At 43.6% G+C, this 19398-nt stretch overlaps 1 protein-coding gene across 1 annotated transcript in view; it reads right to left on the minus strand.

Annotated features, from left to right (window-relative positions):
• Positions 1-2182: 2182 nt before the first annotated feature.
• The window catches only part of XRCC5 (X-ray repair cross complementing 5), a 90488-nt gene continuing 73272 nt past the window's right edge, over positions 2183-19398 (minus strand). Inside the window, exons 17-21 of the mRNA XM_059168103.1 lie at positions 15855-15964; positions 14061-14157; positions 12182-12249; positions 3180-3254; positions 2183-2409 (exon numbers count right to left, since the gene is read on the minus strand). Coding sequence (XP_059024086.1) covers positions 2395-2409; positions 3180-3254; positions 12182-12249; positions 14061-14157; positions 15855-15964 — 365 coding nt within the window. The 3' untranslated portion in view covers positions 2183-2394. The remainder of the gene's footprint in view (positions 2410-3179; positions 3255-12181; positions 12250-14060; positions 14158-15854; positions 15965-19398) is intronic.

The following is a 19398-nucleotide window of genomic DNA, read 5'->3' on the forward strand; positions in this document are numbered from 1 at the left end:
TCCAACATTTAGAAGTGGTTCTTAACAGGGGGGCAGCACGTACCCTAGAGGGGGCATTTGGGTTGTGATTGAGGGGCCGTGCGGAGTCCCCTCCTTTAGCTCCACCTCCTCTCTAAGTCAGTATGTGTTGGTGCCACAGAAGACCAAAGGTGGCAGGAATGATGGCCTGTGACTTCCGACCACCACGCAAACCTATCATCTGTGGGACAGACAGGCCTCCGAGGCCTAGCCGTGGCTGGCAGACGATCCTGTATTACCACTTGCTGCTCTCTAGGTCACAGCGGTCAGAACGCCAGGGAGTTCTCCAGATCTGCAAAACTCGTCTCAGGGAAATGGGACCTCGGGGTGCCCAACCGGAACATCACGCATGCCGTTCCTCACGAGGGTGTGCTCTGACCGAAGACACACAGCCCGTACACTGTGCCTACAGAACATGGATTCAGACACTGCATGGCTAATTTTATCCTTTCTCTCCCTAGAGTGTTAAATGCAACTCTTTCTTCAGGTATTTGGATAATTTAGGTAAAAGTGGGGTTAGAGAAGCACAAATAATCCCACAATGCACAACACAAATCAGCAAGTATCAGATCTAAAGGACTAACAGGATTCAAACTCTTCCTGGTCTGAAGGGCTGGAGACAGAAGGGCTGTCTCCAAGAGGGAACTATGCAAACTGCCAAAGACCAGTGATTCAATCTTATCAGGCCATACCCACTGACCTCATTCATACCCCCAGGTGGGTCCGATGAGCATAATACAGACTTTAGAGTACAAAGTTTTCCCTCTTCATACGAAATGGTTCAGATCTGTCCAAGTCACAAACATCCCCTGGGCTCCAACCACCCAACTAGACAGTAAGATACAGATGGCATCCTTCATGGGGGTTGCTTCAAATGGGCACCTGGATATCAAGACTGACTAAGGTGGGGGCACCTGGGTGGCTCAGTTGGTTACGCAGCTGCCTTTGGCTCAAGATTGTGATCCAGGGTCCTGGGATCAAGCCCCTCATCGGGCTCCTTGCTCAGCGGGGAGCCTGCTTCTCCCTCTCCCTCTGTCACTCCCCTTGCTTGTGTTCTCTGTCAAATAAATAAATAAAATCTTAAAAAAAAAAAAAGAAGAAGAAGACTGGCTAAGGTGTGCACAGTATTGAGGGGGTGTCCTAGAGGCTCAAGTGAACCACTCCTCTCTCAACTCAGCTGACTGAACAATGTTCTGTTGTGGAGAGTTGTTTTTAAGCAATGCATAGAGGGTCTCTAATTCCCCAGCACAGCACTCAAAAATTCTTTCGCAGATGATTCATAATGAGTGACAACCATTTATTTATACTTATATTCAGCCATTTATACCTTTAATATAACCTTTGCAAAATGAAGGGAAGCAGTGACCGTTTGCAGGGGTGCAGAGGATAAGGGAGACTGGGCACCGTGGAGTTTGGGATACCAAGGAAGGAGTTAGAACTCAGGGAAGGAATGAGGTCTGGGGGGACAAAGGGGGGTTTTGCTATTTTCTTATTTTAAGAAAGGAAACATCACCCAGACAGAGCGCAAAAGAGACTCGGGTAGAAATGGAAAAGAATGGGACAGGAAGGAAGAAGAAAGGAAGAAGAACACAACCATACCTTCTCCCTGTGAGACTGGTAAGTAGGCAGTAATGAAATGATAAAATCCTAACTAGGGGGGTGAACCTCTGCATTTTGTTTTCTTTTCTTTTTTAGGGTTTGCTGATATGTCAGAGGCTGGGCCAAAAGGGTGTCGTTTCTTCATGAGAGCACTGCCACAGCTCAATACGTGGGGCAGTGGTGCTCCCCCCTCCCGCCCTGCTTAAGGAAACCACCTATACACACAGCTGACGTAATGTGGGGACTCAAAGGCTTAAAGAAAAAGAGAGAGCCAGCCCTTAGCCATGATTTCCCAAACCCACCCTTCTGCTGGTAAGAAACTAATGCCACCATTGGATCAGCACCGGTGTGACTGCCGCTGGAGGATCCGACCGAGGACTCCACCTCTGGGGGAGAACTGAGGAACTCACCAGTGACATGCCATAGCTGTGGACAAGACAGCTTCATGGGGGCCGCAATCCTCACCAACATACCAGGTCAGGAGGAAATCCATTTTCCAGAAACTTCAAAGTACGGGCATTATACACTGAGATCAATAAAGACCACAAAAGAAATAATACACCGATGAGAAAATAACAAGGATTCTTTATAAACGTGGGACTGAAATTATCCCTTACATATGTAAATATTCATTCCAGAGAATTAGGAGAGTCACTTCCACTTGACCTATGGGGACCATCTCCAGAGCTTCCTGTTCCCCTTGAAGGGCCTCCTCTGGACAGAGCTCCCGGCGTGATAGCGATGGCAACTCTCGTAGATTCCCCACGCAGCCACGACCTAGATCAAGTCCAGCTGTGAACAAAAACAATACTTTCAGAAGGGAGCCAACTCTGGACCACTGCCTCTCCGGTGGGAGACCATTTAACAACAACGGCTGTCCTCACCAGTGGCAGAGCTGGGCTTGCGCACCGACTCACTGCTACCTATTGTAGGCATTAAATACCAAGTATCTCATTACCAGCTAAGGATTTCTCCACAAAAGGACTGAGAGTGTTTACTGGAATCAGCTGTCACGTGAGGCTTATAGGCAGGAAGTCTCCACCCGTGAAAGATGGATACAAAGCCAACACTGACACTGCCTCCCAGGTACCCAGACGTGGCGTGAGAAGGTCCAGAAACCCCCAAACGCCTATCAGCCAATTTTGTTTACATTAAGTTAATTGAGAACATTCAAGAATTAGGCTTCCGAAAGGCTGTTTTTATTCGTCAACCCACACAAACTGCATGTTGTATTGTTTATTTGGGTTGAGAGCAATTTCAGTAAATTATGACATTCTGCTACTAAAGGAATGGCCTCGCCAGCTCTTTCCAGTCCTTCACAGGAGAGGATTAAGCTGAATGAACAATATAAGTGAAACCAGAGAGCACAGGAATTTCCATTATGAAATTACCTATCTGATTAAATTTATAATGGCAATAAATAATAGTGGAGGGAGCTTCTGGTGTGTCATCAATTAAAACCCAAACAAGAATCAAGTCCACGGTAAGCAGTGCTGTGGCTGTGTTTACGGCTCGGGCGATGTCAATCCAGAGAACACCTGGTATGTATTAAAAGCACTTACTAAATCATCCACGTCACCACCTTCTGCAAATACGGCTGCTGTGTCTTCTTTTGGATTTTCTTTAGGCTCCAGGAACTGTGAAAAGAAAGTCAGGCACACCACAGTGACATTTTTGCCTCTTTGGATGGAGGGCACTGTCTCCTAGCAGCGCCACAGGCAGATCTAAGAAGGCCTACTCATCCCCAAAGTGTCACTGCAATGGCCTCAAAGAAACCACGCCTTCCTCTGGCCCTGGAGAAGAATGATTTTGAAGTTGAATAGCCCACACTCACTCGTCACCAAGTGAGTCACCCACTCCCTCTTGTGAAGAGGGAGGAAACATGGCTCGCCAAGGCAGTGACCCCACGGAGGGCCCATACCAGGTGCAGAGGACACCCAATATTCCCATTTCTGCTTCCAGAGAGGATATGTGTGCTCATTAGGGTTAGGAAAAGAACCAGACTCCCCAAACCAGTATGTCTTGGTCTCTCCTGAAAGGAGCCTAAGAATCAAGTGTTTGAACTCAGCAATTAGAATCTCATTCCTCAACTCTACTGAGGACAAAAGGAAGGACTTCCTGTAAATGATGTGAAACACAAAAATGGGGGAGCTTTTAGAAGGCTGGACAATTCCTTTTCTGGAAATCCTTCAAACAGTGTTAGGAAATAAATGAAAAGGAAGGTGGATGAGGAAGTTTCTAGTGCATGCTTCTGCTCAGCATTAGTATTCAAGACCTGGAGCTTCTAAACAGCAGATGTGCAGAAAAGCAAGGGCCTTGAATTGAAGTCTGCAAGGATCTAGGGATGAATTTCAGGTTTTGAAAGGGTACTGGGTGCCCTTGAAAATCATCTGAACACTTCTGCTCTCTGTCCTGTCCCTCCAAGAAACAGCAGTGGGGTCTCCTTTCCTCAAGGCATGTAGTCACTGCATATAAGAGCTAGGTTTTTGTGAGCCACTTATCTAACACCCAAAGGTGATCTACCTTCCAGTATCATATCTGAAATGGCAGCAGAGCCAAAACTGAAGGAGTGTTTTTAAAGGGGTGAGCTGGAACGGGGGGCATCCCCCTCCCTGTCAGCATTCCTCAGGGTCCATGTGCATGGAGCGCGCACACAGTGAGCCAGACCCCGAGCCCCCTCTGCTCCCCCGCAGCTGCCTCCACCCAGGATGGAAAGGTGTAGTTCTACTCTTCTCACTACCTCAGCATGAAAACATGGCAAGAACTGCCTTCCCTGTACATTCCTGTTATGATACAATGGACACCACTGAGGCCTCTGAAACCTCACAAATAGGTTAAAATATGTCTCTGACAAACCGTGAACTCATGTCTCTCTTAAACATTAGGCTCCAGTGCCGCAAGTCTCAAGTGCAAATCTCAAGTCTCAAGTGCAGACCTGTGCAGCAAGTCTCAGGAAGCCAGTGCTGCAGGTCCTTCTGTCCCTCGTGTCCAGAAACTCACGCACACAGGGAACAAGAGGCGACAGTGGAGGCTGTACTGGCAGAACTGGAACCGCGGACATGGCCATGATGGTTTGCTTTTGACTCAACCTCCCTCCTGGACTTTGTTTTCCCTCAGTCAAAACCACCTCACCATTCATTAACTACAGTTTTGACTGAGAGAGCAAGGAATTAACCTTCTAAGGACATTTATGGGTCTCTCCATAGCCCCTGTTGACCTTACATTGGACCATGCCCAACACTGGGAATCACTGGTATGAGAGGCAGGAAAGGCGAGCAAGAGGGGTGGAGAGCTCTGGTCTGCAACAGAACTGTAAAGGAGCTTCTGTATCACTAATCCTATTTACGTACTTTGGCTGATGATTAATAAAGATATCTGAGGGCCAAGTACAGAAAAATTATTCACACATGTATTTGCATGTGGTGTATGTCTAAAGATTAAACTCTGTTCTTGCCTAGATTCCAAGATATCTAAGAAACTCTAGATTGTGATCCTAATTATCATTACTAAAAGTGGTTTTTACTTTGTTCTTCTTCTTCTTTTTTTTTTTTTTAAAGATTTTATGTATTTATTTGACAGAGATCACAAGAAGGCAGAGAGACAGGCAGAGAGAGAGGAGGAAACAGGCTCCCTGCTGAGCAGAGAGCCCGATGTGGGGCTCAATCCCAGGACCCTGGGATTATGACCTGAGCCGAAGGAGGAGGCTTTAACCCACTGAGCACCTTCTGAAGACCGACACACTCCCTGGGCTCAGCAGTTCTGCCATCCACCACATCCTTTATCATCGCTGGTAAGAGGCGGCATGGTAGGTCCCAATCCAGGAAATCCCTAATGTTTCCTGGCACACAGCCTCTACAAGCCCCCAACTCCCATCTCCTCCTCACCGCACAGCCCCTTTCCCAGCTGCCAGATAAATGAGGACAGGACTGTCGGCACAGTGTGACCGCGCTACATACAGTTAAACACAACGGCACATATTGGAGACTAGGCTAAGGTCCTAGGAAGGCAGGAGCAGCAGCAGGCAAACTCTCACTTCCATCAAGTTCTTTAAACAACTGCAAGTGATTTTCCTGGCAGATCTGCTCCGTACTTCTGTGTAAGCAAATGATGGCTAAGAGCTGGGCCGCCATCGGTTATCTCCTCAAAACCCCAGGCAAGGCTGATCCCTTACACATATCACTCCTCTTCATCAGTTTTTAACTGCAAGTAATTTGCAGGCTGTGCAGTGTGACGGGAAGCTAGAGATACAGCAGAGAATTCAGTGGCTGGCCTGCTTTCTCAATAAAAGCAGCAGATTCTCTGAATGCAGCAGGAAGGGGCAGGAGCCAGCTCTCATCTTCTCTTGTGTTCTTTCCCTCTGCAATGCTCAGAAGTCGAGAACAAACAGAAAGGACACTTGTGTGACACACTCCTCCTTCCTCAAACCACCAGGATTTACTTGGGGTTACCAAGAAAGAGTGTCCTTACTTGGAGAGCTTTATGAAATGGATGAACTATTACTTTGCAAGCACACTAAAGTACGATCCTGGATACAAGCAGAGAAATGGAGTCGATAACACCTGTATAGAAATTTCCGTCTAATCTCTCCAGAAGACTAAAAACTAACAATCACCTCATGCTCAGATGGTTACCAATCCCAAATTAAAATCACATGGCTTCCACTGGGCTGACTCTGACACTATCAGGTGATTCCAAAGACTCACCCATAATTCAGACATATAAAAGCATCAGGAAGGACAAGTCTGTTTGCATGTATTTTGTCTAAAAGGACATACTTCTGATTTCAATGTTCAGTGTTATAAAGGCAGCATTGCACAGGAGAGAAATCCTACAACTTAGTGTAGGAGAACAAAACCCTAACCTTCGCTGTGTCAGTTCCTCAGTAACCCTGGGCAAGCTGCTTGACCTTTATATAATTAACAAAATAAGACTACTACTACTCACCCTATCGCCTGGGGTTATAGCGAGTCTCAAACGAAATAAAGTATGCAAACTTGCTTTGTCATATTGTAGACTGTATGTTCCAATTCCTAGGAAAATGCCCAATACATGTCCACCAAATGACAGGTGCAAGAATATCCATAGCATTTTTAGTGGCACCTGGGTGGCTAAGTCAGTGAGGTGTCTGACTCCTGATTTTGGCTCAGGTCATGATCTCAGGGTCATGGGACTGAGCCCCATGTCAGACTCTGACCTCAGCAGGGAATCTGCTTGAGATTCTCTCTCCCTCTCTCCTTCTGCCCCTTCCCCTGCTCTCTTTCTCCCTCTCTCTCTAAAACAGATAAGTAAATCTTTAAAAAAGTATCTACAGCATTTTTACTCATAATTGCCAAAGTGTGGAAACAATCAAATGCCTATTATAGGAGAATGCATAAATACATTGTGGTATAACCATAAAAGGGAGTAGTATATAGTCATAATACAGAAAGAACAACTCTAACATCATGGATGAATAAAGTTAAGGATAGGCAAAACTGCTCTCCAGTGACAGGTGTCAGAAGAGTGGTAACCTCGGGGGCCGGGGGTTCCTGACTGTGAAGGCTTCCAGAGAGACGTAAACGTTCTGTATTTCGATCTGGGTGGCGAACGCCCACAGCTGTGGGCTTTACCAGGTTACACATTTGAGATCCGTGCATTTATTGCATGTTATGTTCTACCTCAACAGTATTTTTATAAAATTGTATATTAAAAGCACTGGCTGAGGTACATAAACAATGAATTTTGGAATATACACACAAAAAATTAAATTAAGTTTTAAAAAAGTATCAAGCTCTAAACAAATATGAGGTAAAATTGCGGTACTTTCCTTATTGCTTTTCCTTGAATTAGCATACAGAACAACTCCACCAGAGATTTACGGCAGAGAAGGAAAGTGGAAAAGAGCAAAGAAAAAATATCATGGGGTCAACGGAAGACAGTAGTTAAAGAAAACTGATCTCCAGTAATGATTCTTGAACTTTATGTTGTAACCTTCACAAGACTTCGAAGATCTCTTACAAACTCACACACTGAAAGCCGGGTGCACTCCTGCGAGAGGGACCGCGAGCATCTTTCCCGTGTGTGGATGTGGCTGGTAGCGTTCTAAGGTGGAGGCACGAAGAGGTGGCATCATGGTGTGGCAGGAGGAGGACTGTCCTAGGACGGCAGGGCTCTTGATTCGAGTCAATTCTGCCAGCCATCAACTAGCCAGGAGACACTGCAAGTCAACGTCACCTCTCTAGATGGAGTCTGTAAAATGACCAGACTGCTAAACTCCTATGACCTATGAGGCTGCGGGGGAAAATCAATGTCAACAACAATAAAGAAGGCCAGATTGGGCAGCCACCAGGAAAACAGGTGCTAAAAAGATACCTGCCCCCCTTCCAAGTTCAAATCAAATGATTATTTAGATACAGCTTGGCCCCTTGGGATCCTCTGAGATACAATACGACAAAGCCACAAGGCTAGTCCTCTCTCCCTTCTGTGCTATTACTATGGAGTAAAAAGAATGGAGGACCCGGGGTCAGTCCTAGAACAAGACTCCTCGCCAGGGACTTACTAAGAGATCTCAGCCATGTTATTTTCTTTCTCGGGGCCCTCAATTTCTTCATCTGCAATATAAGGAGTTTGGACTAGATCAGTGTTTTTCAGGTTCTGTTCCTGGGTAATCCCACCCCGCCGCTCCCACCACCCGACTGAGGAGCAGCCCCTTTCTCGGTTTCAGAGATCAGGCACCCCCGTAAGCTTTAGTTTTAAAAATAAAAACTCCTTTAGAAGATCATTAGAATTCTTTCCAGCTGAATAAAATTATATACAACTTAAGCCAATTTCCTCTGCCTGAGTTAAGGATCTGGCTTGTTTTAATTCTTCTAACCCAGGGCTTCCTAACATCATTATCAGCATATTGGGCCAGATAATTCTTGATGTGGGGGCTGTTCGGTTTCCCAACATCCCTGGCCTCTGGTCACTAGGAGTCAGTAGCAGACCCTGTGTGATCATTCTTGGTTGAGAGTCACTGTCCTAACCCTAACACAGGTTAGCAAGAATAAACTTATTTTAAAAAGGAAAAGAAAAAATTCTTTGATGAAGAAGATAAACTTCAAATGATGAATCAGCCTCTTCTAACCTCCCACCAGTTCAGGTGTTTTACTGATGGTGGCCTGAGGCAAAGAACCTTCTGGATGCTCCTGGAACGTGCCAGGATTAGCCACACGACACAAGTCCACCTCAGAGCCACACCCTGAGAACAGTACCGAGATTACCAAACACCAAGTGCTAATGGTGCGCCTAACAGGAACAAACAGAAACAGAAAAAGTGAAGTGAAAAAATGGACAGGTTATAGCAACAATAAAAATGTGAAAATGGCATCACGGTTATGTCCAGGCTTCAAAATGAAGTGAGAGCGGTCAGTGAATTTAAAAAAAGTGGCTATTTAAAACTTACATCGTGGAAGAAATTTCTATTTCTGTAGCAGGATTGACTTACCTAGATTTCTCAGAGTCATAAAATCTACTTTCTCAGAGTCATAAATTCTATTTTCTAGAATACACCAAAGACAAATGGCCCTCGTTAAGAGGTGCAAGTGTAAAGTTATGATCTAATTTTCACTTAAAATGGACATCTCTGAATAATTATTTCCTTTCAAATCATCAACATTTAATACAGATAATTTGACAGCTTGCTAACTTTAAATAACTTATGTAAGTGTCTTGGAAGACTTGAAATGGGCTGTGAGTACTGTTCTTCAACCTCGATTATAGTCAGGTTTCCCTAACTGATTTTATGGGGATCGATCAAACTTGACAAACGCCTCCTTTGAAGGCGATCTACTGCAGTGCACTGTCAGAAGGGACTCCCCTCCCTGAGCGGGCTGAGGTGTGTCCTCTCTCCTGGAAACCACATGGAGCGGGCTGCTCTGAGCCAGACTCGCCCCCAGTGATTGTCCCCATCACCCCCGACGTGCGCACACTCTCTTCCACACTTCACTCCAAAAACCTACAGGTGCCAGTTAAAAACATTTTTGATACAAACGATTATGTCTCCCCCCTGAAAAACAAAATAAATGTTTTGGAAAGAAAAAAGATGACAAGTTCTCAGAGCTGTCTTCAATTACGACCAACTGAAATCAGTGCCGCTGACACTGGAACCACTCAAGGACACCACCCCAAACCTCGTCATTAACTCAAAGTCCTCTCTGCGGCTGAATGGACAGCACAATTCCCCACGGTTAGGCTCTGTGTCCTGAAGTTCCAAAGAAGACACTGCCTTTGCAGCACAGAACAAGCCTCAGACAATTTGCAAGAAGCACGTCATCCCTTCTTAGATTTCTTGCCTCTCTACTATTCTGGACTCACTTAGCTATGACACCTTTGGTTAAGATGCACTACACTGCCGAGAGGAAAAATACAACCTTTTTTAGATCGCTGCTCTAATCTTCCTTCAATAACAATAACATGTACTTAACTCTCACCTCGGTGACAATTTTTTAAATGCAATAATGACGAGGGCAAGTGAGTGGCTCAATCAGTTGAGGTGACTGCCTTCAGCTCAGGTCATGATCTCATGGTCCTGGGATCGAGCCCCACATTGGGCTCCCAGCTCACTGGGGAGTCTGCTTCTCCCCCTGCGCCTCCCCCTGCTTGAGCTCTCTTTCTCTCTCAAATAAATAAAATCTTTTTAAAAAATTAAAAATAAATTAAATTATTTGTCTTGACTTATTTTACTTGTTTAGCAAAAGCTAACTGATAAGCCTTCATGCTAAGCGATGGTTAATTTTATGTGTCCACCTGGTTTGGACCACAGTGCCCAGCTGTGGTGCTAAACCCTAGTCTGGATGTTGCTATGAAGGTATTCTGTAGATATGATTAACATTTACAATCAGCTGATCTGAAGTGAAGATTACCCTTGGTCATATTGGTGGGTCTCATTCAATCAGCTGAAGGAAACCTGCCTCAGGACGGTACCATGGAAATCTTGCCTGAATTTCTAGCCTGCTGGCCTGTCTTACGAATTTCAGATTTGCCAGTCTCTACAATTTCACGAGCCAATTCTTTAAAATAAATAAATCTCTTCCCAACCCACTCACACACACACACACACACCCACATCCATATATATAGTCTATTGGTTCTTTCCCTCTGGAGAGCACTGAATGATACACTCCAGTTCCAAGGGGAAACATTATCATGCCATTGTATGAAGTAACAAACAAATAAAATCAAGCAGTTAAATGACATCCTCTCGAGTACTGATATATTTATAGCCCTGACTGGTGGGAGAGGGTACAGACACAGTGGAGCCCCTTCTGAGACAATCATCAGCATGTTAGTGTGTGCTTCTAAAATTCCAGGATTTTACTTCCTGAAAGCAGGGACCATATATGTTCTTTAACAAAATGCTTCTGCCAGGCAAAGTATAGTTAATACAAATTCTCATATAATCTAACTTCTTTCCCCAAAAATACTATGGTTTCTGCCAAACGCCTTTTTGAGTTGAAACTATAAGGCATTTTTAAATGTAGCCTGAATTTCGCCCTAAGCTGAATACTTCTAGCCTTGTTCCTGCCATTCCCTCACTCCCTCAACAGACTCCTGTCCGCCAGCCCAGACCAAACTCTCCGTGAGCATGTGTAGTTAAGTTTTTGAATCTCCGTTATCTTCCTCTGCAAGCCTACAGTGAGTTTCTAGAGGGCAGGAGTGTTGTCTTATTACCCAGCACAATGCCTAGCAGACGGCTGAGGCTTTAGCCCGTGATTGAGAGCTGCTGGGTGCTGTCCCAGTAGGACTGGCTCAGTTAGAAACCATACCTGAAGTTCAGTGTTATGAACCATATACTTTTTTTTTTTTTTAAGATTTTATGTATTTATTTGACCAAGAGAGACACAGCGAGAGAGGGAACATAAGCAGGAGGAGTGGGAGAAGGAGAAGCAGGCTTCTCGCTGAGCAGGGAGCCTGATGTGGGGCTCGATCCCAGGACCCTGAGATCATGACCTGAGCTGAAGGCAGATGCCTCACGACTGAGCCACCCAGGCACCTGAACCATACACTCTTGAGGTATGGACGTGCCTTACTCTGGAATACGAGGGTCTCTATCTTGCTTAACATTTTAATCACCTGAGGGGCTTTAAGAACTCAAACCCTGCCCCCAGAACTCCATTTTGGACTACCAGAATCTTTGGGGGTGGGGCCTGGTCATCAGTACTTCTTAAATGACAGCTCCCCAGGTGACTGAAGTGTGGCCTTGTGGGAATCACTGGACTACCTGGATTTCACAGCCTTTACCAAGGTCTCGGCTATGCTTGGTACGCACTAAGGACCTCAGGAGCTCTAGAGCTAATGACACTGTGGTTCCGGGTGAGTTCTAGAATGAGGACTGCAGTCTTTGGAAGACTGAGGGAGTTTACAATTTCTCCTACAAAAACACTGCAGTTGAAGGAAAAGGAACTAGCCAATTGGTCAATTAAGAATGCTGGGAGTATACTAGTTCAGTTACTCTTAAAATTTAAAATTTTTAAGGAGGAATGGGCATCAAGAAAATAATATTCATTACAATACTTCATCTAAAGATGGTGTTATTCTGCAATACCTTTTTGGCTTCCTCAGCTGTGACGGAACTTCCAGGGGCTTCATCTTTGGTGATCAGAGTAATTCCATCTAAAAAGTAATTCAGAGTGAAATCTCAGTGCAAAGAATCAATCCTGATCGGATCGTACCTTCCTCTCCATCACCCCCCCATCTTCCCATTAGAGATTTTTAAAACTCCACAGGTGCTCTTCTCTATAGAAATGAAGTCTGTGAAGGCACTTAACTCACACTGTTCCTTCCATCTTATAGTATCCTGTTTCCTACTTAGCCTCTGTAAAATGAAGGCCACATCTCAAGGGCTACCTGCTGCATGAAGTCTTCCCTGATTAAAACTCTCCTTCAGAGTTTTTAGCTCACTTTGTTTATGCCTTTGAAATGGCTGTCATCATATCTTACCTTGTATAAACTACGTGTACACATGTTCTCTCTCCTAATGGACCATACTTTTCTCAAGGGTAGGGAATGGGTTTTATTCATCTTTCAATTCCCATCAATGTAGGCATGGACAAGCTTAGTAAATAAATAAGTGAACGACTATATACTTAGGCCCAAACCCATTAGATACCCAATATAGGAATCTGCAGACATTTTGACTTCTAGTAATGTTACCAGCTACTGATGGAATGGCAAGAGGCCCCAGCTGGGAGGCAACATGCTCTCACAATGGTTATGTCTATCATTTAGCACATACATCAATTTTAGCTCAGTGAGAGCAAATCAAGGATAGAAAATCTACCCTTTAGTTTTCTCTTCTTCCTAAGATTTTCTTCTGCCTCAAATGGCTGATGCATGATACACTTTCAGAAAAGCATATACATTTAACATCCATTTGTACCTAGAAATGGCACAGGTCATGTGTATTCTCTCAATAGGATACAAGCTCTCAGAAAATGCGTACCTTGTGTATGTCCTGTAAGTTTCCTTTCAGCCAACAATATGCTGGAGGCAATCAATAAATACCAAAACCAATCTCCTTCATCTACTAGGCTGGCAGCAGAGACACCAGAGTGATTTGAGTAAGTCTCATTCACCACCTATTCTAATTGCTTTTGCTCCCCAGTGTAGAAGTTAAAGGGCTGAAAAATTAACTGTCAGGGAAATAGTTGCCTGAGTGATGAAACGCTGCCCCTTAGAAGCTGGATAGACAGATATGCAACTCCTTTTTACAGAGTTTGCCCAGAAATACAGGTTCAAACTAATCTGAGGGTCCTACTTCAAGTGAAAAGTTTCAGAATCTTCAACATCATTGTTTTCATAAGAGGTATTTTTAATAGGTAGTATCTTATACTTGGTTCTGAAAGAAAATCAAGTCAGGTGAAAAAAACCGGGCACAAGGCATGAAGGAAATCCAACATCAAGCCCAACACTGAAAGAGTATGTGTTGCCCTCTTTCTAGGTTAAGTTTGCACTGGTCTCTGTGAATAAGTAAGGGAATGGCTTTGGTGCACGAAGATGCTCGTCTGCTGATATGGAAAGCCCAAGAACACGCTCACGAAAGGTGGTAGAAGGGCAAAATGTGGGTGAGGTCAGTGTTAGTGCTGTGGGTCCGGCAGGATGGAAGGGTCTAAGAATCTGAGAAAGGGGGCAATGTTTGCCCACGCGGGTTCTTCCAACTAACAGAAAAGGTACCATCTTGGAAATGGGTCATGCTGCACAAAGTTTAAGATAGGACCTACATGTTCACTATTTATCACTTTTTATTTATGTTCATTAAGCTTGCTTCTAAGCCTTGTTATTTTCATTCACTGGATCCCAAGCATTTTCCCAAATCCACAGGGAAAGTCACCAGGTTGCCACGTAACACACCATACAACATAATTTGTTTCGATTTAGAAAAAAACAGCATAAATATTTGGAGAAAATGATAAAAGACACCTTACCCTGAACGACAATTTCCCAGAAATGATTTAACTGTTTCATTTCCACTTTCTCTCGAAGCGCTCTCAGGAAATCGTTAAAGCGCTGCTCCTCTGAAAACTGGGGTGGCATGTGGGGGCAGAAGGGCATCAGGTCAGAGCAAATACAGAAACAAGTCACTTCCAGGACAAAGCGCTACGTATCCCAAATCCACTGTTATTTGTAAGAAAAATATATCATGTCCTTCTTTGGTAAATGGGAGATCTGGTCTGGCATTCCAAATTTCAGCTAGGTTTGCGGCGAACCAGAAATCCCTCCATCTGTGGAAGGTACACAGCTGCTCAGAGCTGCACTGGTTTTTTTTTTTCGGGGTGGGAGGGTGCCCAGTGCTGTGCTTTTTAACTTTCAATATGGACAAAGTCAAACAAAAATAGAAGAGTTTCCTGAATTCTCAATATACCCAACATCCAGCTTCAACAACTGTCAAATCAGCCAATCTTGCCTTCCCATACACCGACCTTCCCCCACAACCTTGGGATTGTTTGGAAGCAAATGGGGAGCATATTATGTCATCTGTAAATATGTTGGTATGCAGCTTCTAAAATACAGAGAGGGACTTTTTAAAAAATACCAAAAACTACTAAAAATTCCTTAACAGGAGTAAATGACCAGTCACTATTCACTTTTCCCAGTGATAAAACCCTTTTCTCTGTTGTGTGTGTGTGTGTGTGTGTGTGTGTGTTGTACAGGTTTGCAGCATAAAAAGTTCTCTACATTAAGAGTGGCTGATATGTCTCCAGAGTCTCTTTTGATGCTCTTTTCTTGTTTTTTAAAAATTTTTATTTTTGAAGAAATCCAGTGACTTGGTAATTTCAGCTGGCGACAACAGGGCACAAAAGTGTTACTGGGTGCCCCGTCTAATGGGGGCAGTGCGGAAAAAGCAATACATTTTCACCACCTTTTCCCAACTTGCCAGATCCTTCTTCACCTGCAGGATCCTTAGGCTTTTACTGACTTAATTTGGCCCATATTCTTCTTTATCTGTAGGGCATCTGGATCATCTACTTCTGTATCTTCTAATTTTAACAGTTTTCTCATTTTCTTATCATTCTTTGTAAGAACCTAAACAACTCAAGAATTTGTTCACTCTCCCAGCCAATACTTACTAAGCACCCACATGAGAACACACACTACAACTGCGCCTACTTTAAAAATATACTTTCTAATTTAAACTTGTTCACTCTTGCCTAGAGCTTACATATAAAAGCCTAGAAATAATTTGGAAGATTTTCACAGTGTTTTCTCAAAATTCCTAATAAAACAAACAAAAAACCCACATCAAAAGTAGGGTGTGGTTCTGAGTAATTAATTTTCAGCACTCTTGATTTTTCCTGGCACTCCAGATCCCTACTCCCATCTTCATAATATCCTTCTCAATAGTTATACCAATATATATTTTCCATCAATTTCTTTAAAGTAGTTAGCCAGTCCTTTAATGCGTGGGTCATCAGAGACAACAATGTAAATCTCCCTGGTTCCCCAAGTAGGAATCATACAGCCTTGGCTCTAATGTCATAAAAAGCGGACTCCCAGGGATGAAGCAACCCACTCAACCCACCCATCTTTATACCCCCTCAGAAATGACAGTGATAGTAAAAAGACTTAGTCATTTCGGCATCTCTTGGCCAACACGGCTATTCACGGTGAGAACAATGATCTGCAAAGCCTGTGCTTACTTGTGGGCTGCCGTATGTCTTCCGTGAGATGATGGCTAACCGTTTAGGAGGAGGAAGGCAAGCAAGGATAGCTAGCGTTACCTGAATGGCTTCTTCCCGGAAGACTGTAATGCAGTCCATGCTCTTCATAAAATACGGTGTTTCATTAGTTTCCAGAAACTGCTCAATGCGATTTATTAGTTGGTGACTTGCTAGAAAAGACAACAAATTTACTTTCCTCATTTTGAGTGATGCTGGTTAGAGAGAATATATGCTTTGTGTGCCTGTAAGTACGTACTAGGGTTCACGAGCTTCATGGTCAGTAGGCACAAAAGCTATTCTTTGAGAGGGGGTGGATGGGAAGGGCAGGTGAGATGCAAAATGCTGATTCCCAAAGTCTGTATTTGACAAGTTTGGGTAATACTTACTGGTATCTGTCAAGAAATAAAATGTAATTTCTACAATGCTTAGAATTATAGCTAAATGTTCATTTTGGGACTAACACTAAATGTTTATTTTTTTTTTTAATTGTGGTTTTTATTCCCCTTCCCCCAGAATTTAGGGGACAATTGCATAATTCCAAACTGTCTTCCCTAATATGGTCACGGAAAACAGATCCTCTAGTCTCTCCCCTAATCCCATTCATGATAAATGTCAAACAGTGCCAGACAGAGAAGAGTAATGAGCCAGGGATATGCCATCTTCTACCAATCAGAGGTCAAATTTGAAAAGACCAGCCCTCGTCTTAATTTAGTAATATCCCTTTAGTACGAGGAATCATTGCTACATATCTTCTGCCCTTGAACCTGAACACTCTCTCTGTTGCTCAGTACTCTACAAGCCATGAATACTTAATAAACAATAACTGTCAGCAAGCAATGTCATAAATTCTACAAAAACATTAATAATGTTATTGTTTCTAAGATAGGTTGCAACTTGAGGCTGTCCCACACACAAGTATTTTTCAGTGTGAAAAAAAGTAGAGGAAAATAGAAACAAAGTCATTAGGGAATATAAATCACTGAGCAGATTGAAACTGACCCTTAACGACTGGTAAAGAACAAACCAAGGAGATGTACAGATTCAGGGCATAAAGGCTCACTCTCAGTTATGCCCTGAAACCACTTATTTGCTGGCTGGGCGGGCAATTTATGCTGAACGGTCAAGGTGAGGCCACAGTCACAGCCTCATCTGAGCATCATAGTAATTATGAACAGGTACATGCACAATACTAATGAAACTACTTTCAAGGCTCGCCTATAAAGGCTCGAGGCCACTAAGTGAATCACAGTGACCTGAGCACTGTTCGATGCCTTATGAAAAACAGGAAACTCAGTGCCATCAATTTACTTCCTAAGGATCCTATAGTCTATGGAAAGGATTAAAAAGCTGGGCAAAGTGGGGCACCTGGGTGGCTCAGTCAGTTGAGCACGCAGTCTTGATTTCAACTCAGGCCAGAGTCTCAGGGTTTTGAGACTGAGCCCTGTGTCGGGCTCCACGGCGGGGAGACTGCTTGAGATTCTCTCTCTCCTTCTGCCCTTCCCCCCACTTGCATGCTAACTGAATAAAATCTTGGGGGGGGGGGGGCGAAAAACGGACCAAGAATTTCTTAATATAATCATTCTGCAGCGAGAGAAAAATATCCCCAGTAACTATTGCATCTCTGCCACCAACTAAGAGATTATGATCTCCATTATAATAAAGTACTTAGCAAATTTGAGGGATTAAAGAAACACTTCCCTGCAATTTCTGAAATCTTTACCAATGTATCCTGCAGTGGTGAATTAATACCCAACAGTACCAAGGAGAGAAAGGATGTCTGGATGAGTCTTTTAAAAAAAGGTAAATAACAAAGCCCTGATTAGTAGGCAAAGCGGAAAACCAACAAGAAGCTCAAAGCAAGAGAAGCTCTCTCTGTTTTCAGCTTGGAGAGGTGAGGTGACAGAAGGGTTTGACGGTGCTCTCCACCACTTACAGCAGCCCACTTGCTCTGATGAGCTGGACATAAAGATACTCAGAGCTACCAAATTCGCCATCAATAACAGCACTCATCAGCCAAGGGTAGTAATCTTAGAGACTCAGCTCATTTCTTTTGAAATGAGAGGGAGGGACCTTAGTGAGCTACAATGTAAATGTTTCTCTTTATGCAGTGAGTATTTTCATTACTTCGACCTAGTACATATTTACTGTGTGACTGTTACAGGGAAGACCCTGGAGTATGTTCTGTGGAAGACATGAGGTTGAAGTCCTTGCTTTGAAGAGCTGATAGTCTACAAGAAGATATAAGACATATACAAAAATAATAATAGGAGGTAAATGTGAAAAGGACTATGACTGATACAGCAATATGTCAGCTGATGTGAATTTTTAAAAATCTCTGGTGACCGATTATAAGATATTTTCATGAATTAACATGGCTTTTTCGCTGAGCAATGAAAAATGGAGTTGGCCATCACAGAGCAGAAAACAGAATGAGCGGAAGTATGAAGAAGAGATGTGGGAAAGCACAGGGTGTGTCTGAAGAGAAGCAAACGGTCCAGCACATGGAGTCCAGCACAGGAGGGGAAGGAGGAGGAAGAATCAGCTAGGGGAAGGTTGGAGGGCAGGTGGCTCAAGAGGACAACAGTCTGTGTGAGGGTCCTAACGTAGGATGGAGCTTGGCTCTAGAGCAACTGCAGGGGAGAAGGGCTGAAGACCAAGCTTTTAGGGAACTGCAACATTTAGAGCTCGTAGAGAGGAAGGGGAGCTGACAAAGTTGCTAAGAAGACGTGGTAAGGGAGACAGGCAAAAACCAGGAGGGTATAGCGCCACGGATGCCAAGAGATGAAAGAGGAGAGCTATGTGTTGTGTCCAAACACTATGACATAAAGACTGCAAGAAAAAGAGTATAAAAAGCACAAGGGATTAGGTACTGAAGCTTAGGAAGTCCATATATCAATGAAATAGGGACTTAGCTGCTTTGGGGAAAAAAAAAAAAAAAACAGAAAACCAGTTCCTTGGCCCAATTTATCTTGACATGTGATGGAACACACACACACACACACACACACACACAATTTGCCATTTTACAGAGAAAAGTATTCAGGAGACTAAAATAAAGCAAAAGTTAATAATCCATATGCAGTAATGACACAGTTAAGGGACATAAGGAAAAGGAAGTAGGAGTCTGAAGATGTACTTTCTATTTAAGAATGAAGTTCTTATGTATTTGTGGGCCTACCTGGATGGAGTTTTCTGATTTATATGTTAGACTGTCTGTCTTTTCCTCCAGAAGTTCAGGAACACAGAGAGATAAGTATATCCAAATTGCAATAAATCCAAAGAATACAAAGAACCAGATTTCGCCCTTTCAGGAATCATCGGTTATGTGGCCTGGGCCTCTGGCTCATGATTCTGAATTCTGTCAGTCTATCCAGACTATTTTGTGGTTCACTGACTATCATGAACCATTTAACACTAGCAAATATCCATGATGGAAGATGCTTTAATATCCTGAATATCCTGAATAACATGTGGATGAGACTTCCCTTCCGAAGTTTGGTGGCACTTCATGTTTTCCTGCCATTTTTAATAAAAGCAATCCAGAAATGGCAGACAAAATAATATTCTACTTTGGCTAGAGGACGCTTTTGAAGCCCCTGTCCTC

Source organism: Mustela lutreola, chromosome 3 (genome assembly GCF_030435805.1).
Source record: "Mustela lutreola isolate mMusLut2 chromosome 3, mMusLut2.pri, whole genome shotgun sequence".
Taxonomy (NCBI): Eukaryota; Metazoa; Chordata; class Mammalia; order Carnivora; family Mustelidae; genus Mustela; species Mustela lutreola.